The 11,523-nt window shown below is 47.5% G+C and overlaps 1 protein-coding gene across 4 annotated transcripts in view; it reads left to right on the plus strand.

The window, feature by feature from the left end:
- Positions 1-11,523, plus strand: part of prkcbb (protein kinase C, beta b) — a 64,270-nt gene that overhangs the window by 31,575 nt on the left and 21,172 nt on the right. For 2 of the 4 annotated variants that reach the window (XM_028411256.1, XM_028411257.1), the window contains 2 exons: positions 2,318-2,458; positions 4,768-7,424. In XM_028411256.1, the coding sequence (XP_028267057.1) occupies positions 2,318-2,458; positions 4,768-4,941 (315 nt within the window). In that variant the 3' untranslated portion in view covers positions 4,942-7,424. Of the gene's footprint in view, positions 1-2,317; positions 2,459-4,767; positions 7,425-11,523 lie in introns of those variants that run through there. The other 2 variants (XR_003671045.1, XM_028411258.1) reach the window with 2 other exon arrangements.

Raw genomic sequence — 11,523 nt, forward strand, 5'->3', positions numbered from 1 at the left:
AATTATCTGCATAATTAAAGTCTTTGTGAGGGAACGTTTATTTGGAGAGAAACCACATTGTTCTCTCTCTCTGCAGTGCTCATTGTTTTACTCACTTACACACACACACACACACACACACACACACACACACACACACACACACTACACTTCTCTGTCTGATGCTCTGACTCTTCCACCCTGGATGGGACTGGTGTGTGTGTGTGTGTGTGTGTGTGTGTGAGCCAGCTGATTACTGCTATAAATGAAGTGGCTCCTCGCTATCAAACCTCCATCTTTCAGCCTCATCTCCTGTCTGAACACTTCACTGACCACGACACACACACACACAGGTTGATGTATGAACTCAGAGCCTCACTGTGGTCTTTAAGTGACATTGTGGTCAGAGGTCATTTTGTATGTAAATGATGTTAGCATGCTTCATTTAGCATCAGAGTTGATATGATTCTGCACAGACTGGATGTAAAGAGGTGAATGGATAGAACAACAGTGTCAGAGGTCACATTTATTAAAGACAGGGGAGCACACACACATTTACACACACACAGGCTGAGTTATGTATTAGTGATGATTACTAGCTTGTAGTGCAACAACATTGCTTCTTCAGTGGAGCATGAAAAGCTTCGCCTCTGTCCACCCCCACAGCTCCCACTGCGCACTGCCAGCATTGCCTGGGTTAACTCGATGTGTGTGTGGGCGTGTGTTACTATTGAAGCACTACAAGATATTTCCATTTGAAGAAGAAAAAGGACTCAGAGTTGAAGGTAAAGAAGCAGCTGAAGTATCTGGGATGGTTTAGTTTACCCTGAAGGATGCACGCTGCCTCCAGGCAGACAGCTCTTCTTCCTCAATGTCTTCACATGTCTTCCTCACACTGACCAGTGGTCTAAATGTCCACCAAAACTACACACAGTGTTGGTGAGAACCACATAGTTGAAAAGATGTCTCATTGAATCCCTATAACAGAGACAGCGGCACACCTGTATGTGTGAGTGTCTCTAAGTCTCCTATTTGTCCAAATGTCCCTGAACGTCCCCCAGCGATGGAGATAAGAGGCTGACAGAGCAGCAGAGATCAGCCTGAGATCATAAGTATTCTGCAGGCACACAAACCATTGTTCTGTTGTCAACAACAAATTTAAATTAAATAATTCTCTCTTAACATACAATACAGAGGGATCTGCTGTATGTGTGTGGGGGGGTATGAAATATGGATGCTTGATAGAAGGGAAGCAGGGAAGTGGAAATCCCCTTTCTATACATGCTGACACACACACACACACACACACACACACTCTCTGCTGCTACACTGTGAGCGGCACGATGTCTTCAACATGACCGGATCCTACAGCAGACACTAATTGTTCAGATTTGTCATCACAGACGTGAAGCTGAGCGTGCACGTGCACACACACACACACACACACGCACGTTTTTCTGCTGGAATCTGTATGTAAACCAGTTTCCTGCACAGGTGGAACAGCAGCAGCTCTACATGCAGCATTTCGGGGGATTTCTAACATGTAGAATAAAGTGGTGTAGATTAAATATTTTAAGCTTAGATTCACACAAGATGCATTCAGGGACCATCGGAAAGAAGTTCAAAGTAATCCATGATGAACAGTGTCATTAAAAAAACATGCATTTCAAACCCGCTGGTTGGGGGTTAAAAGGTACCACATAATGATTACATTTTCATACTCATCCATAAGAACAAAAGGACTGTGGACATGTACTGTAGACATCATGTTCAAAGGTGAAAAGGACCTGGACGACAGTCTGCATCGGCTTCATACACAAACAGAGAACAGACCTCCACATCCATCAAGCTGCAGGTTCACATCTCAGTGTTCATTATAACACACACACACACACACAGGGGAGGGAAGGAGACACTGTTCACCCATCCAGCTGTGTGTGTGTGTGTGTGTGCGCACTGTATAGGGTTGACTGACCCCTGGAAAATGTTATTCTACTTCTAGTGTAATGAGTTATGACTGCTGCTCCTGAGGGAGGCTCAGCCCACCTACACACACACACACGCTGACATCAGGTTTGGTGTGGACACAAACAAAAGTTTGTGTGTGGTCCTCGGGGGAGTCATGGTAATCTAAGATCCTTAATCTGAGATGGTATATGTGATAGATTAGCAGGGTGGAGGGGCGGGGGGGGGGCAGACATGATCAATATGAGGTAACATTATTGGAGGTGTGTCGTATCACTGAGACGTCCAGTAATCGGATCAGAACAGGAGGCAGTGAAGGTGGAGGGACACGCTGCACAGTAACTCTCTGACTGTCCTCTCCCCGTCTGTCCAGCTGATGACGAAGCATCCCGCCAAGCGCCTGGGCTGCGGTCCGGAGGGCGAGCGCGACATCAGGGATCACAGCTTCTTCCGCTACATGGACTGGGAGAAGCTGGAGAGCAAGGAGGTGCAGCCGCCCTTCAAACCCCGCGCTGTAAGTGTCACCCCGAGCCCCACCCACACGCCACCTTCTCTGTTGACGGGACATCCCGGGTTAGACGGCAGGGGGTTGCTATGGTTTCAGAGGACTCCGTATCTGCACAGAGGCGTTCAGGTGCAGCAGTGACCATAGGACACCTGAGCGACGCTCTCTGTGCAGACACACTGTCACTTCCTGCCTGCATGTTACTTTACTCTTCCTCTCACTGTGACTGTCTCCTCCTCTTCCTCTGACTGGAACACACACAGGTAGGTCAGCAGATGATGATGATGATGATGATGAATGTGTGGATGGTGACACACAGCTGTGTGTCATCAGTGTGGTGCAGCAGGAACTTTAATACACTAATTCAGCACAACTGACCTAAAAACTACACCAAACAAACACTACGCTACACTAGAACACAACGCTACACAATTACACGACAACTCACAACAACAACACTAAACAACTACACAAACATTACGCTACAACAACACACTGTGCGTTTGTTTTTTTGTGCGACAAAAGAAGTTTGATCAACAGTGGAGTCAGAATGACGTCATCACACACACACACACACACACAGCCTCAGGCCACACGGCTGCTCTAGGAGCGGAGCTTTCTAAGCCCACAGTGTGTGTGTATGTGTGTGTGAGGTCAGTGTTCCTCTGGCTCTCATGTTGTGCGCTCTCTCCTTCGTTGTCGTCTTCTTTCATCAGTGTGTGTGTTCAGGTTCTCTTCGGTGAAGGTGGTTCTAGCTCCTTTGTGCGTCTCTGTAGCTATAAGTAGGTCAGTGCTTCTTATGTAAAAGGGAACAAACACACACAGACACACAAACTACTGGTTCAGATCTTCTCTGAAATGTACCATAAACATCATATTATAAAGTAAAGAAGTGGTTTAGAGGGGACACTTTACCAGAAGACACTTTTCAGACACATGGAGTAAAAAACATGTCCGTTCTGTCCAAGAAAACCCCGATCACTGAATATTAATCAATATTCAAATCATCAAACCACAAACTTATTGATGCTTTAAAATGTTTTCCAACCTTAAACCTAGAAGGTTAGAAACATTTACTTCTGCAGGCTTTTCTCCTGAAATCATGTCTGCAGACCTCCTCTTCTTCCTCTTCCTCCTCGTCTTCTTCCTCCCCCTCTTCTTTCTCTTCTTCCTCTTCCTCTTCCTCCTCCTCTTCTTCCTCCTCATCTTCTTCTTCTTCTTCCTCTACATCATCGTTTTCTTCTTCCTCCTCTTCCTCTTTCTCCTCCTCCTCCTCTTCTTCCTCGGCTGGTTCTTACTGAGCTGCTCTGATGTTTTGGAGGATCTTCCTCTCAGTCTGTCTCACTGAGCTCTCTGTGGACGTCTCGCTGTCTTTGTGTGTTTATGAATGTGTGAATGACTGACAGACGGACAAACGGACCGACTGCTTCATCCATCAGACGGACAGCAGACACGTTTCATTTCGTCACCATGTGACCATTTTCCATTCATCGGTCATCAGTCCTCTCAGCTCTCACCGTCAGTCTGTCCTCCACCTGTTCACTGCTCCACCCATCTGTCCGACCATGCACTCTTTTTATTTGTCCTCTGTGTGTTTGCATGCTGCTGGTCTCAAATCAGACCTGTCCGTCAGTGCAGGGGGCGTGTCCTCTAAAGGTGCATTCCACCAGAAACAAGCAGCTCCACATGTTCCACATGGTCTGCAGCCGTCCTCTGGTGGTGCAGACGGAGGACGCTGGGTCCTGGTTGTGTTAATTAAAGCTCGGTGGAGACGCACGGCGTCCCTGTGAGGTGGCCTGTTGGGAGAACAGTTAATAACCTGCTTTATGGACTCAGTCGGACGCAGACATCTCTTCATTCATCTGTGTGGACAAATAGGTGTTTGTGTGGAGCTGCTGGCTTTATCTCGGCCTGTCTCCACGGCTGCAGCTTATAATTAACCCTCAATTAACCTGCAGTTAATCGTTCGACAGGAGGCCTTTGTTTCTGGTGGAAACGCTGTCACAGGGCACCTCAGGACGTTTGAGACTGTGTTTAAATCTGAGTTGTTTCAAATATTTGTACCTGAGGTGCGCTTCATTTATCAGACAGATAAATGAAGCGCACCCTGCCGCTGGTTCTGATATTTGAAACCATGTTCAGGTGATGTCATCTCACACCCTGGTTCTACCTGCCACCCCCTTCTTTTGTTTTCCTCCCCTCCCCTCCCCTCCTCCTCCTCCTCCTCCTCCTCCTCCTCCCCTTCATCCATCCATCCTCCTCCTGTTCCTCCTTTTTCCCCCCATACTCCACCCCTCCCCCTCCGCCCTCCTCAACAGTGTGGACGGGATGCGGAGAACTTTGACCGTTTTTTCACACGCCACCCGCCAGTGCTGACGCCTCCTGATGAGGAAGTGATTCAGAACCTGGACCAGGACGAGTTCCAGGGATTCTCCTTTATCAACGCCGAGTTCCCAGGAAACACTGCTGCTACCACCGCCGAGCAGGCTTGATTCCAGCCAGACACATGGACACACACACACACAAACTTTAGTTATTAGTCATTAAACCGACACACCTTCAAACACATTAAACACGGAGTTGTTGTTCACACTGTTGCAACATGTGATAAAAATGTGACTGCATGCCTGAAACCTTTTTCAAGCTAGAGTGCAGAACTTTGACAGAAAAAAGACGTGAGGACAGACGTTAGCTAACACTGCTCGCTGTGCAAACTCCCAGCCTCCAGTTCAGAACCACAACAAAGACCATAGTCATCGTTCAGGTGGAGGAAATGTAACCGATCACACAGCCTGCTCCACATATTCCACGAGGAGACATGTGTCTGCGTTCAATATGGAGAGCTGAGCTGTCATTTCTCTCATTGCCAGCAGGGGGAGACCAGCACTCTGCACTGTAGCTTTAATAGCAGACTTTGCATGGAAACAGAAAGTGTGTTTTTAGCTCATGTTGTTTTCAGTGTGAACAAACATCTGAATCATTTATTAAAACATTGACAGATTATCTCTCACACACACACAGCTCCAGCTCTCCATGTTCTGACCTTTCTTTTGGGTGGACATCGTGATTGGACTTTTTTCCCAGCGTACTTTGGTTCAGCCTGTGACTTCAGTGTGCTTTATAATCAGTGTGTATTATTATAATAATCTGTGTGTTTATCCTTATCTTAGCTAGAACTGGAATGCTTGACATGTGCATGACTTCCTGTGTGAAGACTCGTCTCACGGCGGCGCCTCCATCACTGAGGTGCTGCTGGGACTTCTCTAGTATTTAAGCAATGAGAGAGACGAGCTCTTTGTGTTTGACAATAGCATGACTCCAATCCCACGGCCTTCGTTTACTGTGTGTGTGTGTGTGAAAGGCAGATGTGTGTCTCCTGGCCTTGTGTTTACATGTGTTTGTTTGAAGGGCTGTAGAGCAGGTGAGGTAATGGTCTGTGTAGACTCGGCTTTGTTAGAGGAACACTGATCCTGATGTTGGCGGGTGGAGTCCCTGTGACTGTGTGGACACCTCCTGAAGCAGGAAGTGTGTGTGTTCTGTCATTTTGTTTCTCAGCTAGCAATAATCCTGCTGACAGAGCTGTGGTGGTTTACATGACGTTCACACAGCAGCACTGTCTCCACTCTCTTCTTTGCTGCTGGGTTTCTGAGAGCTGCTCCTCTCCTTCAGGTCTCTGGTCAGAGCAAAGTGTGTTTTATCTGAGAGCTGATAAGCTGACAGATCCTCCAGCTCACAAAAAGATGGAACGCTGTGTCTTTGTGAGACATTTCTGCTGATCCTCAGAACACAGAGCAGCAGCTTCCTGCCCCCTCAGTGTTTGTTCTGAATGTTAGCATGTTAGCATGTTAGCTCTTCCTGCCCCCTCAGTGTTTGTTCTGAATGTTAGCATGTTAGCATGTTAGCTCTTCCTGCCCCCGCAGTGTTTGTTCTGAATGTTAGCATGTTAGCACTTCCTGTCCCCTCAGTGTTGTTTTTAGCATTAGCTTTTAGCTTCTGATGATCATATTTAGCCTTCAAACATCATAAAATGGTGTTCATTGGTGAAGATGACCCTGCTGAACTACACCTGTGAGGATCATGAACTTTATTTACTGCTATGATCTAAAAAACAACGGAGGAATCTGATTGGCTGTTTGTGAAGATGCTAACTTCCTGTTAGCCTACAGAAGCATATCATCACTGCTGCTCTGTGTAGCTCCTGGTTTGTTTGGATTCAGGGCTCCTGTGGGGGTTTTGGTCTGGTGGCTCAGGTCAGTCTGTCTGTCCTGGTGTTTTATTTTAGGACTTCAGTGGAAGTCTCTTAGATTGTATTGAACAGGAAAAGAATCAGGGCGACTGCCAGGCCTTTCCTGCTCCACCTCTTTGCCTGTATTTGGAGTTTAGGTGGAGCATGATGCTGCCAACATAGTGATGGTCGGACCACACACTTTCTCTGTAGTTATACAGAGTCTGTGATTTGTGCTGAGCAGGGATGGAGGACGCTTCTATCCTCCACACAGACCCCGTCATGAATTCAGGTGGAGGCAGTTTGGAGACGCTGAGGTGAAGGTTTGTGTGTGAATGAGTGCAGCCGTTGTGTTCATTATGTGTCATATCTCCATGGTCAGTGTTTATTTCACTCTAACAGCGACACACACACACTCTCACACACACACACACACAGACATATATAAACTGTGTCAATCGCCCGTATATGGTTCTAGCTGTGGTCAGTGTTGTAAAGGCGGAGCAGCTCTGTGTCTTTCCCTCTTGCTGAAGGAGAAGCTGCATGAAATAACAAAAGGCTTTTTAATAGTTAGGATTTCTGAACTTCTTTCTGTATCGGCAGTGCTTCAAACGTGTGACCCGAGCTCCTGTTACCCGCGCTGTGTGTGAACATATATCACAATGCTTTCCATGTGCCAAATTTTTTTGTTTTTTCCAAGAAGAAGCAGACATACCTGAAATAAAATAAAGAGGTGTTGGAGGATGCTCACGTCTTTCTCTCTGCTTCTTTTTATTGTGGCGGTGAAAAGGAGTGAGGACGGAGGACAGGAGGTGAGAGTGATGGAGGGTGACAGACTGCAAGATGAAAGAGCAGAACAATGAGGGAGAGGAAGGTATTAGGAGGGGACAGCGTGAGGAGGCAGAGCGGGGCGCTGTGAAGCGAGGCAGGCGGCTACGACAGGCTGTGCATATTTCATGGCTGCCACTTATCATAAGAGCCTTTCCCTGATGGGGGAGCGTAGGTCTGATGACTTCAAGGAAATAACATGCAGAACACGGCCTACATACACACAACCCCGCTGAGCCACTCAGCCGCCTCTAAAGCTGCTCACAATCCACTGCAGGCGGCCGCCGCTCCTCCGGGCTGCACCACGCTGCACCTCTCACCTCCTGGTACTTGATGTTATCAGCGGCGTGGACGTGCAGCCATAACACACACAGCACTCAGCATCCATCAGCTGTCTGTGAGGTTAACCTGTCCATCAAGCTCATCTGACATGTTTACATGTGGGGTTAAATCTCCAGACATCTGAGCATGCTCAGTGAAGATGGGCGACTCAGATTTACAGCATCACATGATGATTTAGAGCATGCAGCTGTAAAAGTCTACAGCAGAGCCGTTAACCTTCAGATTTACACACAGATCACATTCACGCGGCGACATTACAGACACAACGTTTCATCATTTATCACTGCGGCTCCTCTGCATAAACAGAAAGAACACGGGCCTTCACTCCATCAGGGACCTACAGGCCAGCAGCTAGCCACATTAGCATAAACGCTGAGGAGTTAGCAGTCTGTAGATGACTTTTTCAGGAAGTATGAGCATAAAAGCTTTACTGAGAGTCCTGAACCCTCACAGGGTTAGCTTAGCTCAGCCACTTTGAGTGTTGAGCCTATAATCTGCCTCGCTGTTCTGTCTGAACGCTGCAGAGCTTTGTTGGTCCTCGGAGCGGCAGCTGGAGATAGTTAGTGGAGGAGCGATGGTGGAGGGCGCTGCTTTAAGTGTTTGTCCGGCATGGGTCTCCCTGGTTTGTGTGCTGCTGAGTTCTGATCAGGTGGTGTGGAGGGTGAAAGGACGGATGCTGCACTGACTCACCAGCTACACACGCTGGTGCTAATGGCTTAGCATGCTAACTTTAATAGATATCTCAACGACACGATGCACGTTTAGGTTCATGGTGGCTGCTGCTTCAGAACACATCAATGTAATCCTTATAGGACTGGTGCCAGTTAGCATGCAGCTACAGCACCAAGCTAATCTATTTATTAATGTTCACATATTGCTATTTTACTGCAGCTGATTGTGTGTACACACTGAGCTGCCAGCCATGTAGGCCAGCTCATCATGTGTTCCCCCTCAGCACGCTTCAGTTGCGGTTAATGCTGCGAGGCAGAGCGACAGAGGAACAACAGGAAGAGATGCAGCAGAGGGCGAGACAAATATCATCAGGCGAGCGAGCGCTCAGAGTACACAGTTGCAGCGGGGCAAACACACACCATTATTTTCACATGTTCCACAGGCGCAGGCTTTAATGGAGAAACACGACTCAGAGTCTTCAGTTTGGTCCTCTTTGCAACTCCTCCTCCTCTTCCTCTCTCTCTCATCACATCTCTTTTCAGTAACGAGAGGATTAGTGGGAGACGAGCCGATGTCAGCCGAGGATGCTGGGAGTGGGAGGCACAGAGGAGAGGGGAGGTGAAGAGGAGAGGAGGGTGAATGAAAGGCGGGATGGAACGCTGACCTGTTTTGGGCTGATAAGCTCCGGCTGCTTTGTGTTGAAGCCACTGGCTTTAATTTGGGGGCCGCAACATTTGGAATTAATTATCACACACACTCCAGCAGCGCTGCAGCTCGCCATGAACACTAACTTTACACATGTGCTGGAATGTTACACAGCAGGCTGGACTGCTTCACAGTAAATGATCATAAATGCAGCAGCAGTGCTGTCAGTGTAGGGTTAACCAACAGGAAGCACCAGATCCATCAGTAAAGATGCCTGTTTCGGAATATAATTAAATAAAATGTAATTTTTAGTCCCTTCTCGTGTACTGATTGGCTAATCTCAGCAGCTCTTTGAGGCAGCTGGATTCTGCTGAAGCCAGGCTTCAGTGTGTGAGCTGGTGTTGAACCAGGTTCGGTTCTGACCAATCAGAGTCCAGTCAGGAAGTGCTGTCAGTTCTGACCAATCAGAGTCCAGTCAGGAAGTGCCGTCAGTTCTGACCAATCAGAGTCCAGTCAGGAAGTGCCGACAGTTCTGTCCAATCAGAGTCCAGTTCTGTCTGTGTCTGTTGCTTCATGAAGACTTTGCTTTGATAACAGTTGGTTTCAGTCAAAGTGACTTTATGCTCATATTGTCCTCACAGAGACACAACAGTCCTCTACACACATGCTAACTGCTACATGCTAGCTGTCAGAGCCTCAGTGACTTGCTCTTTGATCTGATTGGATGGAGTTAGCACCAGTCAGCTGTTGAGCATTCGACTTCCATGATGGTTCAGATTTCGGACATGTTTGTAGTCTTTGTAATCTTCCTGATCAACATGACAGCGGTCTGTGTGGGTTAAATAAATCCATTAAGATGAGACGCTGCACCAACCAGAGAGCAGGCCTCTCTGCTGACGGGAGGATGGAGGCTGTGGATGGAGGCGGCTGATGATGAAGGTAGGAGATGGTGTAACGTTGGCTCCTCTCAGCTCTCCTGTCCCTCTCTGTCCTCCTGGCTGATGCTTCCACCTTTCATCTGCTCGGAGCAGAGTCCAGTTTGGACCTCGTCCCCCTGCTGGGGTCTGGGCTGCTGCTCCGTGCCGTTCAGACACTCAGACCCCCCCCCCCCTGAACATTGATGGCTGTGGATTTTCCCCTGTGAGGTTTTCTCTGTGACCGCTGCTTTGTCAGTGCTGTGAATATTCATGTGTCCAGCGTCTGTTCAGTCTTCGCTCTGTGATGTCATGCGTTGAACGCCGTCATATTCTGTTTTATATTTGGTGACAACATTCTCTTTGGTTTCCTCCTATACAGCTTTATGGTACCATAACGAAGCCTCGATAATCCTCAGCTACAGTATGTGTGTGTGTCTGTGTGTGTGTGTGGAGCTACTCTCTTTTACTGCATCCAGCGTGCCCCTCCCCCGCTCGCTAACATACACTCCTCCATCTTTAGCTGCTCTTTGCTTCCCGCTAACAGCACACAAACTGAGCCAAGCAGTGCATTAACAATTCCCTGCCCCAGAGACAAGCCTCTACTACACACACACACACAGACACACACATACTCACACAGACACACACACACTCACACACACACAGTTGCTTCTTTCCTCTCGGTTTGATATGAACACACTCAACATTTTTTCTGAAGGTTGACCTCTGTGCTGCATTTTAAAGGTTTAGCATGTTAGCTTTATATTAAGTTTTACTGAACATTTGCTAACTTACAGCTAGCACGCTAACCCATCCCGCCTTGCCGCTAGCTGTAAGCTAGCAGAGCATGATCACTTTTAAAGGTCAGGTAGGAGATTTCATTCTGATGCACTTTTTGTTAAATTAGTGTAACTTCTCTTTACAATCCGATAGCAACCCATTAGTTCGGCAGTTTCGCTTTGAAACGAAGAATATGAATCATCTGTGGAAGCTATAAAACACTAAAAACATCAGCCAATCCTACGAGGCGACCCTGCGGGTATAGTTGGCTGGTTGTCACTCTCTAGCTGCTCTGTGCGCACCAGAGAGGTCCGTGCATGATGGCCGAAGTCACAGACTGGTTGGGAGGCGTGGCTTCAGGGTGAACTCGAGAGAAAGGGGCGTGTTTACTTTCAAAATCTGGCTGACTCTCACTGAGTTTTCAAAATCTCCTACCCTACCTTTAAAGGTACATTTGTTTTATCAGTCTGGAATCACCTGGAACTCAAACTCATTCTTTCTTTTCCAGACTTAAAGAGAACATTGAACCACTAATGCCTGTATAGAAACACAGCCAATTAGCTTAGCTTAGCATTAGGCTGGGAACAGACATGGTAGTGGTGTGAGGTTTGGACTTTCGCTTTGAGTTAACAGTCTGTCCCTCTGCTGATAACTACCGCTCTTTC

The sequence above is a fragment of the Parambassis ranga genome, chromosome 8 (assembly GCF_900634625.1).
Source record: "Parambassis ranga chromosome 8, fParRan2.1, whole genome shotgun sequence".
Classification (NCBI taxonomy): Eukaryota; Metazoa; Chordata; class Actinopteri; family Ambassidae; genus Parambassis; species Parambassis ranga.